Below are 21020 nucleotides of genomic sequence, written 5' to 3' on the forward strand. Positions count from 1 at the left end.
TCAAATCGCTGTCTGCTCCTGATTCACAGTGATTTGAATAAAGAAATACTCATAAATGCAATTTTAAGTTTAGTTTTCTTAATATATGTCCTCCATCATGACAAAATGCCATAAAAACATGGTAACCCTTGTGTTATCTTAGGCATGTTTACATTAAGTGGGGTCATCTGGACCTCACAATTTCAATTATTTTTTATCTGCCTGTGGCAGACTTAAAATCCTATCCACCTTTGTCATGGGAGGGATCACATATCAATGTAAGGCACAAAAAACACTTACTGTATAAGAGTTGCTCTTTCAAAATACTGAATGGCGTTCTCACAGAACTTTGCTTCGATGTAGTAAGCACCCAACCATGTGATCACGTTGATGTTTGAGGGAAAGTACCTGAAAGACTGAACAGCATGCCAGAAACGTCTCACTAACCAGGAACACAAAGATTAGTGTGGAGAGAAAATAGTCTCCATGGATCTGTGTGTGCGCGTAATTCTTGATTTGTAACTTTGTGCCTGTTTGTATGAACTTTGGATTCATGTTTGTAATGCATACATTATCTTTTGTGCTTAACTGTGTGTACTCTATGTTGTGTATTCACATTTACACTTAAATATCAAAAATGTTCAAAATTAAAAAAATATATATACAAAATACAACTTCTGCATGCACAACTTGAATTTACACCAGCTTAAAACTTGAAATTATGAATTCAAAACACCTCTTATGCATAAAGTCTTTAAATAACACACACCAATCGCCTGATACACGCACAAACCACATTTACGCACATTAACGTCTCCAAGATTTGTGTAGATGATGCATCTAAAAACTAGACATTTTTTCCACTTTCTTGAATAGATATGTCCTGGTAATAAAAAAAGAAGCTCTAAATTTTGTATCTTTAAGACACTAAACACTATTGTGTTTGAAGTCTTCCAGAACTAATCACACCTTCCTGACAGTGCCTCCAGCACTGAGCTTTTCCTCGAGCTCTGATCCCCAAGCACGACAATAGCAGATAGCGCGAGATCTTTCTCATAGACATATATTAATCAAGGTGTTGACGTCATACATAGAAAAGGCCTTACCTCCAGCCCTCGTGAAATCAGGCCAAAGACGTCACTGTAGCTTCCTAAGATGGCAATAAACTCACTCCTGATTGGCGACAGAACTTCCTGTAGATTCCATGACTCAGCTATGACTCAGACCAATCGCTGAAGATGGGTTGCAAATGGCGATATCCGTTTCAGGAAGTGACGGTGAAAGCGGCGGCCTACTTTCGCGAGGAGCGGAAGTAATGCATTTCCAATGGGGGACCTCGTTGCTCGCTTAGTCCATTATTTTTACAGTCTATGGTTTTTACTGAGGCATCTGATTGGTCAGTTTACAACTTGAAATAAAGAAAAAAATATCTTTAATAAAAAATATGATTAGAAAGAAGATATTAAGAAGAATATATCAGAGCAAGAATTATTATTCTGACAAATAAAATGACTGAGCTAATAACTACCTATAATTAAAAGCTTCATTCATTCATGACCCAACATTCTAGCAGCATTTAAACGCATCATCTAACCACAAATTTAGTAAATGTGGTTTTGTTTGTGTGTGTCAGGCGATTGGTGCATCCTATTTAAAGTATTGTATGCGTAGGAGCTGTTTTGAAATCAGGGTAATTTGTATTTTAGATTTTGTTGTATTTTTTAAGTTTTGATTTTTGAGTGTACATGTGAACAAACAATTGCAAATGTATTGATTGAGTTACAAATAAGGAATTACACTCAAATCCTGTGAGACTGTTTCCTCTCCATTCACTTGCGATCAATAATAGGTTTGTAAAAAAAAAAAACAATGTTCTTCTTGTCATACCTCACTGTAATAGTGTAGAGCCTGGGACTTCTCTCCCTCATTGTTGTGCAGCTTTCCCAGTTTTGCAAGAACATGTGGATCAGTGGGAGTCACACTGATGACCTGCATCAGCCACTCAATCGCCTGGTGAGGATCATCCATCTGGTCATAGCTGACATCAAAGCATCAAGGACTAATAGAAACAAATGTGACACATAATACAAATGCAATTTCAATGACCTGAAAAGAGATCTTGAAGCACACACCAGCTGTTTTAGAATATTAAAAAAGTATATATATTTTTAAAGCTTATCAAACATATTTTTGACAAAGATACAGGTCAGCTATTTGATGCATGACTTGGGCGCTGTTCCTCAGAATGGCATTAAGCTTCAGGAAGCAGTCCAGGGCGTCTTGCAGGCGGTTCAGTCTCTTATAGGTCAAACCTGAAGTCAAATAAAGAAGAAAAAAACTCAGTTTTAGGTTTCCTCAAATGCTAACTTCCTAAAACTTTCACATTTCTTAGTAAAAAGAAGTATGTTTTTAGTTTTAATCTTAATCTTTCATTCATTTGCTTTGCCAGGGTAATGCTAAAAGGCTAAATCCCTTTCTTATTCCATATCGAACAATCTTTGAAATTAGGATTATGGATGGAATTGAAGGGGACTTTAAGACCTTAATATTGCACCTATTATTCCATCCCAATAAAGCTAGTTAACCCTTTTTAAGCCCAATTGTTAGTATTATATCTATCTGACGGTTTTTCTAAAGGAGCTATGGTAACAAATGGAAACTACTGGTTCAACCACATTGAGCAGTGTTGGAAATAACACCTTATTTTCTCAACCATAGAAATGAGCCCAATCCAAATTCTTCCCTTCCCTTCCATTTGAAGGGGCAATTTTAGTGCAAGTGGGTCCGTAAAATTCATTTTTTAAATTTCACCCTCCAGGTGGTGGTTGTACAAAGTCCTCCATCGCGAGGGTAAACCGCATCGCGCTGAGTACTGCTTTTCTTCACGTGTGTCACTCCGAACCACAGAACTTTACAGTGAAATGTAAGTAATGACTTTTTGTAGTAGCATGACCTTCTTAAAGTTATCAAACCGCTGTTGTTAAATATATTCAAGCGCTGGAAACTCCGTACTAATGCTAGTGGATCTGTGATTATTGGTGACATCCTCAAACAAAAGTGACATCCGAAATATAAGACAATATTTTTTCATAACTCTCCATTTGGAGGGCTGAATGAAGGGGAAGGGAGAAGGGAAGAATTTGGATTCTGCCTTGGAACATTACTGGTTAAGATGCATTTAATATTTGAGAGTTTTTTTTTTTTGAAAAAAAATTCTTAAAATACCAAAATAAAAACACCATGAATTTTCTTGGTTAAAAGCAACTTGTATATGAGATAAAGTTGCAGAGCTCATTGTTCTGATTATTAAATTAAATGTTTTTTAAAATATGATGTATTAATTTTCAGATTTTTTTTTTTTCAGAGTCACAATTAAAAAAAAAAGTAAGATATTGTCCCTGGTACTGTTTTGGGATTGCGATACATATTACATCCTGACATGTGTATCGTGATATGAACAGTAATGTCAGACTCTTGCCAATTCACAGCTCTAGCCGTTGGTGTTGAGCTGAATAGCCCCGCCCACCTGTCTGATAATGATAGCTGTGTCTCGCTAGTGTAAATCTTCACCGCTGCTACAAATCAACATCAAGCAATATAATCAAATTAATATTAAAAATATGTTTGCTGCTCAAAAAAAAAAAAAAAAAAGGGATTTTACTGCAACACGGATATAATTATCTGTTTTAACAAGATACTAACCTCTTATTTGGAGAAAAGTATATTTTTTGTGATCATACGAGTTGCACTTTTGTTATATTTGAATCAGTGAGACCAAAACTTTATCTTTTGTGAAAAATAGTTCCTTTGTTTCAGATGCCAACCTCATTTGATTTAAGTCTTATTTTAATGTCAGAGTTTAAAGCTAATGATGGTTAAGATTTGTATTTTACACCCAGTTTATGAATGATTGATTAGTCGACTAATTGGGGAAAAATGTGATCATTTAAATAATTGTTGGAGACGACAAACACAAACTGTAGTGACATGTTTTTGTACTCATCATTGTGTGTTTTGGTAATGACAGTTTTAAACTGTTTCAACTCATTTAGCTATTATTGTTCCTGTAAAGATTAAAATGAACTGAACTGTCACGTTTTAGTACCCCATGATGAACTCTGGAATTACCCAGGTTATAGAGGCCTTCAGTGCAGGAGGAATCATTCTTCAGGGCTTCTTTGAAGAACTCTGCAGCCTTTTCATAATCCTGTTTGATAAACACTGTGTTGCCTTTGTTGATGAGAGCAGCAGGGTTGTAGCGGTTAGCGTTCATAGCTAGATCTGCATATCGGTCAGCCTGTTCGTAATCTTTCTCCTGGAAGGGTCAGACAGGTGATGGTAAAAACAGGGAAAATGATCAGATCCCCACATTTCCATGACAAATGTCACTATTTATTGAAAGAAAAATTACCAGGAAATAGATGAAGGAGAGATTTGTGGCTGCAGCGCTCTTCACTCTGCTGTCCTTCTTCTCAAAAGTCTTTAGTGTTTCCACTGCCTGATTACACAACATACAACAACCAGATGGATTAGAAACAGATTTCTTCCTTTTTTCCTATCTAAGACAATTTGATAAACAAAACAACCCAAATGTAAGCATTTCCCCTTTTAGATAGATCTTCTACAACTAGAACTGTAACTAGAAGCTCAACTTTTAACTTTTTTTTTATTTTAAATACAAAGTCTACAATGGAGACTTTTAATCTGGGCCACCAAACAGGAATAAATCATATTGATAATCTTCATTATTGCTAATTTCTCTATATTTCAGGTGCCTCCCTATAGATGGAACACACAAATGAATTCCCCTTTGTTTGGGTTCAGAAACTTATGCTGCACTCATGTGTTGTTGGAAGATTTGTTGTTTTTCTGATGTTTGTGTGTGTTTTTAGAGTCAGAAGCACATCTGATCAAAATTAAACCATGTTTTTTGTCCAAAATCTAAGTTATTTCTTTCTTTTTATGAATTGGGTTACCAAAACACTCTGCATTTTTTCCTGGCCTGTCAAATTTTTAAAAGTTTTTGTGGCCCACGAGTCGAAACATTCAAACCCATTCAAATCCATTGAGTCATTACTTAACTGAATTTATATCATTTAATATTTTTAATTCAAAACCAGGTTTGTTGTACTAAAACCTTTGGATCAAGGAAAAAATGATTAATTACTTGTGAATTAATATTCAAGCCATGCTTTTGTTTATTAGAATATTTTTTGTATAATCCAGTCCTCTATTCTTATGTATATAAATAAAATTTAATTGCAGGACAATTGGATGTTTCCTAAAATGTTAATATAAACCATTCATATTTGGGGGATTTCTTTACCAAAAAATAAAACAAAAGTAGACATTTTTCTGCTCACTGTTAAGATCTTTGTTATAACACCAGAGCATCTAAAAAAATGATTGTCAAAAACATCAAAAACTAAACTAAAACATTCCGACGGCTCTATTTATTTTGAACCATTAAAGTCTAACTCTAATCTTCTTTAGTAAAAGCGTTCCCAGTGGTCTTTTAATTAATGCAGTTTTTAGGCATTTTTAAAAAAATATTTCATTTTCTAGGACATAGTTTCTGCAAAACACCATCAGAATTGTGGGCAGGACCTTAGCGTAGAACAACCCCGCCCCCTTTCCCTTCCCTGTCGCTGAGAACTCTGAGCAGGGAGCTTGTTGCCCCTTCCAGTGTATTTTCTCCACTGGTATTTATTTAACGAATAAGCTCTTTTACACACAGCATTTTTGTCTGCTCCTGATTCACAACAGTTTGAATAAATAAATACTCAGAAATGCAGTTTTAGATGTAATTTTCTTATCATGCGTCCTCCATCATAAGAAAAATGCCACATGGACATGTTGGTTTCATCTTAGCGGATCTTTAACAGTGTCTCTGACATCTTCCTGATGTGCTATCATTCTACTGTTTGATGACATGAAGGCCTGAGACTCTGTAGTTTTGGAAGTATGGATGGTATGCAGAAATCCTTTAGCTTTCATTAAATAAAAGAAGATGGATCTTCACATGTTCAAGGTCAAAAATCATCAGAGCCTAAAGGAGAAGCAGACATACCTCATTCTTTTTGGATGCAGATGGGGAAAAAATGAGAAAAGCAAAGAAAGACTTGAGGCTGACATGAAGGAAAAATGTAAACTCAGATGCTTTGATCAACAGTTTCGTGATGCAAAATAAAACATATGAAAAGTGGTTGTATGAAATGACTGAACAACAACCGTCTTAAGTCCCAGTCAACCCTGAACTCACTGGTGAGTTTGCCGACCATATCGACTGTTTAAAATGATGCAGAAATGAAACCAACCTCCCATTAACATCGTTTTCATTCAAAAATTAACCTGAAGGTTTCAAAAAGACATTAGCTTTGAAATTTATGGTTTAAAACAAACATCAAGACAAATGAAATGACACATGATTGTGATACCCCCTGGAATAAATCGTATGAACTTTGTTTCTACTTCAGTGGAGCTTTGTCTGCTTTTTTAAACAGTTTCATTCAGTCTCTCGCATTGTTTTGACCTTATCATCGCTTAGTTTGTGAGTTTATAAATTATTTTATCTTGACATGCCTGATATTTGTTATCAAACGTAAAAACAGTTGGTTTTTTTTTTTTAGATTTTTGAAACAAAAAATGGCTAAATTTACCATTCAGAACTGAATTTTTTGGACATCTTTGAGCTTATTGTGAAATTGTTTTACAGTATAATTAAAAATATATGTACACAAGAATATGGGGTTGTACCAAAGAGATGGATTGCCACAAAAAACAGCTATAAAGATAAATTAAGAGAGCAAATAGTAAAGTAGAAAAAAAAGATCAAAAAGGGTTCAAATAAAAATGAACAGAACATTGTGCGTTCATAAGGTCTACTCAGTGCATCAAACATGTTTTCAGTCAGAATTACAGCAGCTGGAGAACTAAAGGTGTGATGCTGCAGGTATGGATGGAACTAAAGGTGTGATGCTGCAGGTATGGATGGACTCACCTGGTTGAAGTCCTTCTGTCTGAGGTATGTGATGGCTTTGTTAATCTCTAGATCGTTGGCGAGTTCGATGTACTGGGAAGCCTTCATCATGTCCACACACCTAAAACACAACAACAAATGGGACTTTTTAAGTAACATTTTGAACATGTTAATTCCCAACAACAAACACTAAAGGTTTGTGTGTACAAACGTGACAGCAATGACAAGTGACCACAATGAGTCAGCTAAGTGAACAAAATAGTAAAAGTGATCTATGTGTACAATGGAAGTGTTTAGTGCAAAAAAATAGTGTAAATTTAGTCCACATTATGTGACAACTATTTTGCATCTACAATTGCTTCATGGTAAATTAGATTCAAACTGTAAGGAATTTATATCAAGAAGTTTTTTTATTTGTTTTTATCATGAAATAGCTAAGAGTCATTACATTTGCATTTGTATCTAAAAGTAAGATACTCTCACCGATGTGGAAAAAACTGAAAGTACTGAGTAATTTGAAAGTAATTGATGGTTCCAAGACACAAAGAACCCCAAATGAGGTTATTGTTTGACTTTAATGAAGGGGGTTCAAACTTTTTTAAAGATTGCAAGATTTAGTGAGATGAAAATTCTTTGAACCATTTTAAGAACATTTAAGGCAAATTAACTAATTTCATGAAACGTTTTTTGCCTTTTCCTATGTTCAAAGTGAACACAAATACATCTAAATACAATTTAACAAAACTGTTATGATTTTATATTTGAAGAACTGAAATAAGATAAAGAAAAAGTCTTAAAAAAAACCCTTCCTTAACATAAATCTGGCGAAAATATCAAATACAGTTATCATATTTAGAAGTACTGGGCTTTTGATCACCAAAACAAACTAATCTGGGCTCTGAAGGTAAAGTAGCTCTTTGTTCATGTCATTGAGCACTCTTTCCAAAAATCTGTAACTTTCGTGGCAGGCAAAAGAAAAAAATTCAAATTTTGCCTCCAGCTGGGTAAAAATCAGATGAAACGTTTTCAAGTTTCCAGACCACAAGGTTACAAGCCAGGCAAACATTGGCAAACTCTTGCTTCTGCTTAGGACAAATGTTCTCCACCCCTTTCATTCTGCAGTCTTTAATAAATTCCCAGTCAGCAAAAGCAATCAGTGTTGCTACCTGGAAGCTCACTTTCGTGGCATCTTCTTCTGACTCACGGGTTCTTCAGAAAATGCTGCTGTGCCGTTCAAACACTTTCTAGCTGCTTCAGTTATTTTGCACCATTCTTTCTTTCTCGGTTAAGTTGTCAAATTAGCATGTGTCGTCTGCTTGTTGCTCTTGACATTAAACTTCTTGAAAACTTCCACCCACTCTTGGTATATTAGGCAGAACAGTTGTTTCATATTTCACTAAAAATACTCTAAATTCCACTTGTCCTGGAAGCAGTGACCCTCACTGCCAACTTTCCTTTTTAATAGTTGGCTAGAAAGTAGACCTTAAAGGTCACACAACAGCATTGCCACAGCTTAACGTAATTTAGCCAATTATAATCAAGAAATTGGAAATACAAGAAATGAGCCGATAGAAAGGGCCAGGATATTATTAAAAAAATAATAATAATTAAAGAAAGAAGTGTCCAATGCAATATCTCCAGGACAGAACTAGTGTTCCAGAGTAAACGTGCCTGAGTATGAACACGCTGAAGAGGGATCATCGGCTAGCTAAGCTAAGTTAATATTAGCGCAAACAGAGAGTAAACTTATGAGCTAAATGTTTTCAGTGCATCCCTGCAACCTCTACCCCACTGGAGTGAAATGTCTCTGCTGAAGGAACATCTGCTCTCAAAAGAGATCAAGTCTTCCTGCAGACGTAGAAATGCTAACTTTACTAGTACGAGCAAGAACATTGTACAGTTTGGAATTCTATAAAGTCAGAGTGTAGTAGAGTTGAATTCAGGTGTGAGGGCTCAGCACCACAAAATGCACTTTTATTACATTTGAGTCAGTAAGACCAAAAATATATCTTTTGTGAAAACCAGTTCCTTTGTTTCAGATGCCAACCTCATTTGATTTAAGTCTTGTGTTAACACCAGAAACAAATGTAGCAAAGAAGCTGCATGATTTATTACAGGTTGAATAAACTATCATCCTTATAACACTTATTTTTAGTTAGCATATAGCTAAACACTTTAAGTTTAAAGTAAATGATGGTTAAGATGTGTGCTTTACATCAAGAATGAACCGATTAGTCGACTAATCTGGAAAAATAATCTGTGATTAGCCGACTATTAAATTAACATTTTGTGGCAGCCCGACTACAAACCAGTCAAATCCACTGGCAAAAGAGGTCTCAATTGCCGGGGCGATGAGCTTTGCTGCTGTCATGATGTACTTCTCCGCCTGGGCTTTTCTGTGAACAACACAGGAGTAGAAATGAAGATAATCACATTCAGTCAGTTAACTTGTCAACAAATGTACTTTGTAGTGGAGTTTTTCTTACACGTCTCTTTCCATCTGGTAAAGCTTATCATTCTTGATGGCATCAATGACCATATTAGTGTTGGTGTCATCCTGAAAGAACCAAAAAGGACAGGCCTCAATGCAGCATGTTCAATTCACCATGTTCTGCATGTGTTACACAATGACATTTGTGCATGGAAAAGAGAAGACATGGCACAGACGTGAGTGAACAGTCAAACAGGAAGACCGTTGTTTTTTCCAGGCTTCAGCAGGGGCCAAAATACTCCAGCAGGAAAAATAAAACTCACACTCAGCATTTGGCAAGTCTTCCTGACGACAGGCCTGTTTGCTGCCCAATGCACCAACACCAAAATATTCAGAGTTTCTCATGATGAATACTTCCTTCTCAGTTCAGTGCAGAGTGAAACCACAAATGAATCAAAGTCTGAAGAGAGTGTTGAGAGTATTATGGTTATGCTAAACAATTTAAAGTGTATTTTATCATTTCACAGTTCAGAAAGTAACAGCAAAAACAAGGAAATTGTTCAAATTACTTAAGTTAACAAAAAACCATTGACGCCTATTGATGAAAATATGCATTAAACAACTTCTGCTCCAAACTTAACTTAAATTAGCAAAAGCAACAGTGACATAAGTAGATTTTATTTCATAGTTGAAATTAATGCAGGCATCAAGAGGTTAATGTTTTTATGCCTCTTTTTAAAAAAAAAACTTTATGTAATTCGACTTTGCAACACCCTCTTTCTCTTTACTTTAGCCATGTCTTAATATCCTCAAAATCTCCGTTTTAAAATGTTGTTTTTCTCCTCCCAGTCCAGCAGCCTGCCAGCCACGGTCCAATCAAGAGGTTGTCATGAAGTCAAGTTATTCTGTCCCCACCAGCTGGAAACAAACTTCCCATTTTCTAAGCTTTTTAGATGCACGCTGACTTACATAGCTGGCAAACATATATGAGAATAGGTATGAGAAATAAAGAGCTATTACTCAGTCATTCTATTTGTCCAAAAAAAAAAACATTCTAGCTCGTATACTTTTCTTTTACCATGTTCTAATTTTTTATGTTATTTTTTCTTGAGTGCAAGTTATTCAAGTCATAAACTGACCAATCAGAGACCTCAGTAAAAGGATGTGGTGCCACTTCAAATGTTCGACAGTTTTTGTGTAGTCTGTTTTCAAGAGATAGGGGGTGTGGCCTTCCAACATGTTCACTTCTGATTGGTGAGAGTGGTTGCCATTAAAAATATGACTCAGACAGACTTGGACCAATCACTGCTCACTGGTTCCAACATGGCAGCATCTGTATCACAACAAAATGGCGACTGAATTGACTTCTTTTAGTTGGAGCCAAAAGTAAGGGGTTTTCTTTAGGTGATGTCACACGCTCTCAGTCCAGTTCTTATATACAGTGAATGCTAACTAATAAAGTTTTAATCTGATGTGTTTTTTTTTTTTAAGATGCCTGATCAGATTTTTTTCTGTACTTTACTGACAAACACACACATCTAATTGCGAGTTGATACAGATGTCGAGTGAACATAACTGTTACCCACAGTGGCTGGAATGTATTTGTCCTCGTCGTCTATTCCCAGAGGGACAGAGATGAGCTTCTGGAAGGCCTTCTTCATCCTCTCCCTGTCTCCAGTGGCGTAGTTGCACAGCGTAAGGTTGAAGCCCGTCTTGATGTTGGGACTCTCTCTCATGATGTGCTCAAAGGACATGGCGGCATCCGAATACTGGCCCATGCGCACAAACACCACCCCGATGTTCTGCATGATCTTGATCCTCATTTCTTTGGGAGCGTTGAAGATCTGATCAAATGCCATGCGGTAGAACTTGATAGCTTTCGGGTAGTTCTTCTGCTTGAAGTAAATGTTGGCCATGTTGACTTTCAGAAGGCCTGAAGAAGAAGCACACGGTTAAAGGGGAAACTGTAGAACTAAAGCAAGGACTCACATTTATAGACAAAAACTCACTTTGTTAAAGAATTATTGACATTAAGCTTACATATTAATATCAAATTTTGAAACCTGATAAATGCAATTCTTAATCAAAATAGATACAACGATGCAAGTAAATTAACTTGTGCAATAAAGAGGAGGAAACAGCGGTTTATCATTAAAGTATAGGGCATGAAGAACAAGGTTTTCTTTGTGACAGTGATCTGGGATATTTCTGATACTGATTTATCCCAGTTATTAAAAGTATTTATGCTTTAGAGTCTAAAGTTTAGACTTTCTTATTTTATTTCTGTTAAGGAGAAAAACATTCAGACATAATAAAAAGAAGTAAAAGCAGGAGATTCTAGGAGAATCACTAGCCTAAAGCTGGCTCTGGATTGTACCCCTAAACTAAACATTATAAATGAAGAATTCAAATGAATTATTTTATTCATTTTTTGCATATTTTGGCTAGAGGTGCAACTTATACTCAAGTGTAGGGCAATATCGATTTGGCAATATATTGCGATATTTCCTTTGGCGATACTTGTATCGATTTAAAATGTTGACAATATGATATTTAATTAATTATTCATGAGCAAACGTAGTTCCACGTCTGACTTTTGTTTTCCACCTAAACCCTCGACTGCTAGTTAGCAGCACAGAAATTTACCAAAAGAAAAGCTCCATGAATTTGTGGCTAAAAGCAACTTGCATATACAGTTGCAGGGCTTTTCATTTAATTATCATTAAACAAAATAAATTTTAGCATTTTATGAACATGAACAGTCTATTAATATTCAGTTATTTAAAGTTATACTCTTAAAAAAAATGTGAAAAATTGTTCTTGTACAGACTTGGGATACATCGCGATACATATATCGTGAGATGCACATCACAATAGGTATCATATCGTCAGGCTATTACACACCCCTACTCAGGTCTTTTTTTTTTTTTTAATAGCAACAGTCCAAAGAGAACACTGTAGATGTGTGTATTAGTATTTTCTATCTCCTTTAGTGTTTTTAATTCAAGTAAAAAAAAAAAGACAAAAAATGTGAGTCCAAAATTCAAATGATGAAAAAAAAACGGTCCAGGTGATCTGCTCACCTGGATTATTGAACATCTTGTTCTTCACGATGACCTGATAGGTGTTCAGGGCTTCTGGGTACATTTCGTTGTTTTCATATTGGTTTGCAAGGTTGAGCAAAACCTGTCAATATAAGAAGAATTAAGTTACTTTTTTTTATTTGTTGCATCTTTATTGCACTCAAATGCTTCAGATTAACATCTTTTACCAAAAATAACCAAATTATGATTTTGTTGTATTCCTTAAGCCACTATGGTCCATTTCCAAATTTCTCCAGTCTTACTGTTTCCTGGAGTTCTAAATCCTTAAAAATGGTTTTTGGACATGCCTATGTTATCCTCCGTGATTGAATTTCGACATATTTGGATTTTTTTAAATGAACTTATCAAACATGAAGATGCTTTGTCAGAGCGGTCTGAGTGAAATCAGGCCAGGCAAAATGTAACTTATCCTAGTGACTACCACTGATGCAAATGTGTTCTCTGTGGAGGTCATTCCTTAACCCGAATATCTCCCAATCACTGCATACCGCTATATTACCGCAACTCCTTTTGATATCTAAATAGGACATTTGGGACTTTTATTTGGTGGAAGGACATTTCATAAATGTGTGCAAAACAAAGGAAGACTCCTGGTGGACATTAAATAATAAAATCGCTTCTTGTTTTTCTGAATTTTTAAGTAGCAATTTTATTGGCTCAAAACTAGGGCTGCCACGATTATTCGACTAATCGACGACTATTCGACTATTAAAATAGTCAACGAATAATTTGGTCGTCGAAGCGTCGTTTTTTGCTTGTTTTTTGCTTGTTTTTTCCTTGTTTTGATCTTAAAACTACGGTTCGCGCGTTCTAATGCCGGGTCTTCCATTCTCTTTGTCACACATGCGCAGTGGTGCTAATCCGGTCAGCAGTGACGTCACAGGAAGTTCTCGGTAGGCTCATAACAACAAGCTAGCTCGAAAATGTGGGAAGCAAAAGGAAAATAAAAGAGGAAAAAGTGTCAAATGTAATTTCTGCAAGACAGAATTTGTGTTCCATGAGAGGCGATGGCAATCGATGCTTTTATCGATGGCGATAAATGATCACCTGAAGTTGAAGCATGTTGAGACTGAGTTTGATCACGCTGAACAGAGAGCTTCGTCAGGCTAAGCTAACATCGGCGCTAACGCAGCTAGCTCTGCAGCGGCTGTCATTACTGCGCTGTTTGGAGATGAACCAGAAGATCTGCAGCAGATCCGTGTCTACGGCGCTTCTGTCTGCATAGTGAACGTTTCATAATCTGCGCTCTTCTAACCAAACGCCGCGAGGACGGCGCGGATAATGAGTTTACACTGGAAATGAACCGCTCGTCCAAGGCTTCATTCATATTCCGCGCCGCGATCACGTCGTCCGGTTCGAAGAGCGGATTATGAAACATTCACAGCGCAGACAGAGAGGCTGTGTGTCGGTACGGATCTGCTGCAGAGTTATGGAACGATTTAAAACTACGAGTCCCAGAAGTGAAGGAGCTCACCTAAAAGTCCAGAGCTAAGTTTACAAGTGTATCATTACATTATCTGGATTAAGCTACAATTAAATGTAACTTAAAGTCTCAAAAACAACAACAAACAGCAAAACAACCACAACATTAAAGAAGTATCACAGATTTAAGGGTTCTCCCCCAAACTGAACAATATGAAGTATCGTTCTGCGCATGTGCAGTGGATGTAATGAAAGAATGAAAGTACTGATGTACATTCTAACATCCCCTGCTTTTCTCCCTTTTTAAAGTATAAATTTCCCCCTTTTTATTCATTTTCTTTGTTTCTATGGGCATCCTGAGGTTTTATATGTATAGGAATATCTTCAGTTCAAAGATGTTATTAGTGTTTCGCTTTAATAAATGGGCCTCAGTCAGCAAATATTTTGAGTGTGTTTATATCTGCTAATAGCTTTTGAAATACTTTATAAATGTTTTATTAAATATGTGTTTTAAAGCTTTAAAAAAAAAAAATTAATACAGAAAACAGAAAACTTTTAATAAGTTTTCTGTAGTTGATTCAGATGACCTCATTTGATCTAAGTCTTGTTTTAATGCCAGAATCAAATGGAGAAAACCTGCATGATTCATTAAAAGATTAATAAACTATTGTCTTTATTTTAGTTAGAATATAGCTTAAAGACCTCAAGTTTAAGGATAATAATGGTTAAGATGAGTGTTTTACATCCAGTCGCCGCACGAACCGATTAGTCGACTAATCGAAAAAAATAGTCTGAGATTAGTCGACTATTGAAATAATCGTTTGTGGCAGCCCTACTCAAAACAAATAATTTATTAAGACAAATTGATGAAGCAAAAAGAAAATTCCAATTCTCCATCGATCTAACTTACAGAGTAGGTGAGGTCTAAATTCATATGGTCCGCAGTACCAGACTGCTCCCTCTGCCTGACGAGCGCCTGCTCCTTTCTCCTCGCCTCTTTGGCCTTCTCCAGAGCCTATGATGGCACATCAGACACAAACCCAAAGGCAGATCAGCAGCTGTGATATATATGCTCATGTTTGAGGTGAAAAAACAGAATTCATGTTAAAAATACAGGATGGAGAAAAGAAAAACTAACCCTAAGAATCTCAATTTTTGCTACAATCTTTCTTTTTCAATAAACATAAATGATTTTTCCTGTCATGTAGTCATTCTAACATGAACAGAGCTACAAATATTACAAAAAACGGAAGTATAATCGTAAACGGTAAATAAAGGATCTCCCTGACCAACTGTGAGGCTCCATTGCTGTGAGCCATACAACTCTCCTCGATCAGATCGTTGACTCTTTTCTCCAGGATCTTGATCTTCTCTTCTGGCCTGAAAGACCACAGAACAGAACAGAACATGAATGTGTCAATATCTGTGATCAGGTTGAATGAAGAGCCAACAAAACAAACAGATAGGTATACAAATAATGTCTGTCAAGCAATTTTAATATCAGTTTAAACAAAGGAATAATTTACGTGTCCTCGTTCTTTTCTTCAAGAGGAGGAGCAGGACCCCTGTGCTGGCCCAGAGCGTCAAATGTTGAACCTGGAATAAAAACAGTTTATACCATAAATACTCAATTCTGATTGGTGGCAGGGTGTCCTTTAAAAGGTGATCATGGACACCTAAAAAAGAAGTTCTGTTCTATATTATTGTACTGGTCAGTTGGTAACCGGAACAATACGTTTTCCACAGTTCATCATGGCAGTAGAGTCTTTCAAATGGTTCTATGATGGACAAGCTAGTAGTTCTATCAAAATTTAACAATTAACTGGAATTTTACTTTAATTTTAAATGGTTTGTCTTCTGTCTTTATGTTTGGTTTACCTTATTGCTTGTTACATAAACATACATGTTTATGAATGTTTTTTTTACTAAATAATGACAAACAATACTTGAAAAATTCCTACACATTTAATGGTCAGAGTTAACAGTGAATATTTGTTCCAATAAGCAACCTAGAAGACTACTTGTGTACTTTATTTTCTTTGAAACTAACCTTTGTTTCATCATCTGGACAAAAAGAAGCAGTAAGAGGTTCCTCTGAATTTGATGCTGTGGATCACTTAACATGGACTAAGTCTAAATTCCTTAACTACTCACTATACTGTGCGTTCGCCATTTTTTAGAGCTTTCCGAATCTACAACTCCAAAATCAAATGCACGAGAAATTTCCCAGAATTCTTTGCAAAAAACTAGAGAGCATTGATGCTCACTACATGCATTGTGGTCAAACATTTTTTGCAAAAAAAAAAAAAAAAGTTTAAATGTATTTTTTTTTTTATAAACCATGAACATTTTCATCATCAGAACACAGTGGATTTATAGATAGACATCGTGAAAGGTTTCCATTGATTACATTTTCACTTTGTGCGTTTAGAAAAACGAAACTAGTGAGGATGGAGTGCTTTAAAAATCCAGGCCACTTCGGGCACAGTCTTGGGTGGCGCAGAGGCACAGTGGTTTGCACCTTCACCTCACAGTGAGAAGGCCCCAGTTAAAATCCAAGCTGGGAACTTTCTGTGTTTACATGTTATTATGGGCATTCCTGCTCACTTCAGTGTCCTCCCAGCTGATTTGTATATAGTTTCACTCACTTACTGATGCGTACTTTGTATTTAGTATCAATGCTCCTTTTCAGATGCCTGTAAAAACCCTTCAATGTTTTTTTTAACCTTAAACGTTTTTTTATGGCATTCCGAGTGAACAGCAAAATTGCGACTGTACAGCTATTTCCTTACTGTGCATATGACAAACAAACATTTGAATCTTGAGCCAAAGACATCCTGTATTGGTTAATTGATTAAAGGCTGCATTCCTGCATGTTTTCCAACATTCTCAGATGTGGCATGCTCTAAGTGGCTGAACCAGGTAGTCATTATTAGGGCTTGGATATCTGGAAGCCATGCAGCCCCGAGGTGTAATTGAGAGTGTGTGTGGGTGTGTGACTAGCTGTTGAGTTCTGCAGGATGTACCAAACAGTAGCCAGGTTAGGCTATGGATGAATAGATGACCTAACATGGGATCTAGCATATGTTCCACTTTCTTCCGCTGGAAATAGCAAAATAGCGCTTAATATGTTCTATGATTCTTCAAATTTACAAGTGTTTCTTGAAAAAATATAGAGGATCTTGAACACCTACGGCTCTGATTCTCGTGGTTTAGTAAAATAAGTCACTGGACAAAAAATAAATAAGTAACTTAAGCTACTTTTTGTGTGTGCCTCCTTTGAACTTACCCCGCATCATGGTGGAAGAGTAACCTGCAGCTCTGATGGAGGTCATCGGACGAGGAGCTCCATCCTGTCACATTTTTTAAAGAAAGAACAGTTTCATTTCACATGAGTTTTAAATACACAAGTGAACTTAACAAAGCAAGTCAACACAGAGAGACATCTCAGTACTAAAGACCCACTCCGATGAAAATCGTGTTTTTGGGGTTTTTAACACGTTCTTGTAGCCATTTTCTCATGACGGAAAACATGTATAAAATAATTTACGATTAAAGCTGCGTTTCTGAGTATTTCTTTATTCAAATTGGGATGGATCCGGAGCAGATTAAAACCCTCAGATTGAAAAAGCTCAGGTTTATGATGCAGCAACTACCATGTGAGGGTCGAGTCTACCTTGAAGACGAATAGATCCATGTATGTAATTTTCCTCATCTGAGCAGGCTCAAAACTGTATGGCTGCATACTCCAATATCTCTCGCTTTTTTATTTTTTCCTACACTAATGTTAGGTTCTGTAAGCTATTGAAGAGAGTGTAAATAAAGGAATGTTGGGACACAAACGTAGGGTTATTTCCACTCCAACAGTCCCGCCCACAACCCAGAGGTGAATTTCTAATGAGCTCATGCCGCTCTGCAGATAATATGTCATAAAAGAAATGACACAGGCTTTTTAATTTTCTAAAAATGCCATAATCATAATTAAAAGACAACTGGAAATGATTTTACAATAGATAAAAATATAGTTGGAGTGGGACTTACAGAGTAACAACTATCCATTTGCTCACAAAACCAGTCTGAAGTATTTTCAGATTCCCAAGCAGGAATAAATGCTCTCAGTGGAATGAGGAAACATGTAAAACAAGAGTGTAACCACAAAGGAAAACATCAAATCTATCAAGATCTTATTTTCACCTGCACAGCTCCAGTCACAGGTCTGCCCGCTGACGAGGCCAAAGGGACCCGAGACTACGTGAGACAGGAAGGTACACACTTTAAATTAAAAAATCAGAGAAACTGGCCCCAAACATTTTCATTAACATACACAGACAAATGCAACACTTCTTTACAAACAATTTAAACAACTGGCTTTGCAGAAAATAATACGCTTTTCAAGAAAATATTTCTTACTTGACACAAAATATTTCTTTCGATGTTTCACTGAAGAAGAGGTCATAGCCAATGCTACTGTGTAATAAAGTTACCACGTCATTTTTACACACTACAAACTTACCGTCAATCAATAACTGGTGAATTCAATAAGAATTTTATTACAAATGTGCAAATCGTGAGCTCTTGGTATTAATTGATGGTCTCATGCATTTTATGTTGAAAGTCTACTTCACTTAAAATATAAAATTGAGATTTCATGATAAATCAAGAAAAAAATGAACACAATTCAGCTTAGGATAAAACATTTTTATGTATTTTTACTTAAAAACTTTGCAGTTTTGTCACCATACTTGAAAAATCCAAATGACTAGTGAATTGAGGGAGGATGTACTTACTCCAAAAGATGAAGCTAAAGGTCGACCTCCAATGGCAGTACCTGGTAACTGTGCAGTCATCTTAAAACAATCAAACAAGCAAAACAATGATGGATTTAAAACATTTTTTTTAAATCACAAAATAAGAATTTATTGATTCCTCTTCTCTGCATCACTCTCCTCCTAATACTGCAGTTTGATACAGAAATATTTAGGAAGATGTGTTTAAAATTTTAGCTATTCATCAATGACAAATGATCATTCAGGGTAGCTTTAAAAAAAGCCGAATGAATAAACAGACTTTAAGGCAAAAAGATGCCACGCTCATAACGGAGGACATAAATGTCTCAATGGAATATGTAATTCATTTAGATCGGAGTTTATATTCCTGATTTTGATGGTACTTAACCAAACATTGACCTCAACTGGGATTCACTAATGATTTGCTTTGAACAAAAAATGTCATCTGAATGACTAAAATGCACAGAAATACAAGGGATGTTAAATGAGATGACTGTACATTTTAGACAGGCATCAATTAAACATTAATAAACAAACAGGTAAAGACTGTTACATTTATGAGTATTAAACTGGAAAAAAAAACTAAAAAGTTAAATTAAAAAGGTTGTTTACCTTAAATGTTTTTTGTCATTTACCTGCAATTTGTCTTTTTTATTTTATTTTTTTATGTAAATATGCAAAAATACAAACCATCCTAAAATGTTTAGTTTAGAAACAAGCAGCAGTTCATTTTTAAAAGGCTTTTTTTAATAAAAAAAAAAAAAACACACAACTGCAGCAATTGACTGTAGTTTACGATTTGTTTCAATAAAAGACTTTTTGTCTTTAAAACATTAATATTGCTTAAGGCGTAACTGAGAAATAAGTATAGCCCATATGTTAAGAAAAATAAAAAAGCAAGAATTAGGCAATTATATATGCAAAAATACACATTTACACATACACAGTAGGGGTGTAAAGATTATTGATGAATTGATTAATTTATTTTTATTTCTGTGATCCAACCAGACCAATCTGTTTGAGGCTGAATCGAATTGAAGATAAAAAAAAATCGATTTGGGAAAATGCCATTTGGATTAGGGTATTGTACGTAACTTAAAAATAAACCACGTACCATCACAGCGGACAGTACATGTGATAACAGCAAAGAATCATTACAGTCTAATGTGTGGAAACACTGATTTTAGCAAAGACATGACCATACAGTGTGGTAGAATGTTCTAATAATATTGTATTATTTTGATGTGGAAAAAAAAACAGCCTAACCCAACCTGCTCATTTGTTCACATATTTAGTTTACACTTGATTATCTAGCAAGAAATACAAGGAATCTGGAAAACTTAATTTTTCAGCACCAGGTATTTATCTCAGTGTCACACTGGTTGAAGTTTGGGATAAAGACGACCTGGATTCATTTTAGGTCAGTGAATCGCACTGTTTCAAATGAACCAATATCGACTATGAATCGTAACAGATTATGATATGAATCGAAACTTAAAAAGGAAGTATTACACACCTAAGATAGTCATATATATAAATATATAAATAAAATGTCCATCAATGTGATGAAAATGTGAAATCTAAAAACTCACTAAAATACATATATAGAGAATAATGTAAAAAATCTGCATTTTATTCAGAAATGTCCACATTTTTGCCATGTCATTTGTAAAGTTAAAGAAAACTCAACACACACCTATACAAACACAGACAGCAAAACTAAACCTTTAGTTTCTTACCAGAGGTCTTCTTCCATGGCTGGTCCTGAGCGCCTGCTGGAATCCTTCATCATTCTCCAGCTCCTTAGAAATAATAAATAATGGGTTTATTTAAACTACAATGTCCACGTGCATCCGCACAAAGACATGTTATATGGTAGTTTCCTGTCTTTAGCGTTGCTTTTAGGACCGTTAGCTGCGACAAAATGTCCCAGTAAACTGGGACATTTTAGAGCTAGCTGTTGCAGTGGAGGGTACACTCACCTCTGAGTAAAACGCTGGGTTAAAGTTGTTATAACCCGAATAAAGATCTTCGTCCTCCTCTGATAAATGCACGTTTTCCATTTTACTTCCACGCGATACGCAGACTTTTAAAAATAACTTGTGGTCAGAACAGCTAAAAAATTGTTTGTTGTAGCTTTTAGGATTTATTCCCACAATTCATCGCGGCACGGGAGGGATTTAGTCCTTTCCAAACTTTCAATTGGCCAGCTCGGAGTCATTCATCGGGGAGCCCTAACCTGATTGGTTGAATTTTACTCACCCGTTGCTAGGTGACAATCGTAAACAGAAGCATCGCTGCAACCACTTGTAATTTAT

General features: G+C 35.8%; 1 protein-coding gene across 2 annotated transcripts; it reads right to left on the reverse strand.

Moving 5' to 3' along the window:
- Window positions 1–279: 279 nt before the first annotated feature.
- ift88 (intraflagellar transport 88 homolog) lies at window positions 280–21017 on the reverse strand (the record flags this gene model as incomplete). Of its 2 annotated transcripts, XM_024286769.2 has the most annotated exon segments (18): window positions 280–395; window positions 1867–2017; window positions 2183–2291; window positions 4108–4294; window positions 4391–4477; window positions 6980–7079; window positions 9268–9354; window positions 9445–9515; window positions 10976–11322; window positions 12473–12575; window positions 14826–14930; window positions 15205–15295; window positions 15442–15511; window positions 17205–17268; window positions 18110–18163; window positions 18703–18762; window positions 20442–20504; window positions 20685–21017. In XM_024286769.2, coding segments are annotated over 18 exon segments (1946 nt in total), but the record flags the coding sequence as incomplete, so codon positions are not given.
- Between the last annotated feature and the right edge of the window lie 3 nt (window positions 21018–21020).

This window comes from Oryzias melastigma, linkage group LG21 (genome assembly GCF_002922805.2).
Source record: "Oryzias melastigma strain HK-1 linkage group LG21, ASM292280v2, whole genome shotgun sequence".
NCBI classification, from domain to species: domain Eukaryota; kingdom Metazoa; phylum Chordata; class Actinopteri; order Beloniformes; family Adrianichthyidae; genus Oryzias; species Oryzias melastigma.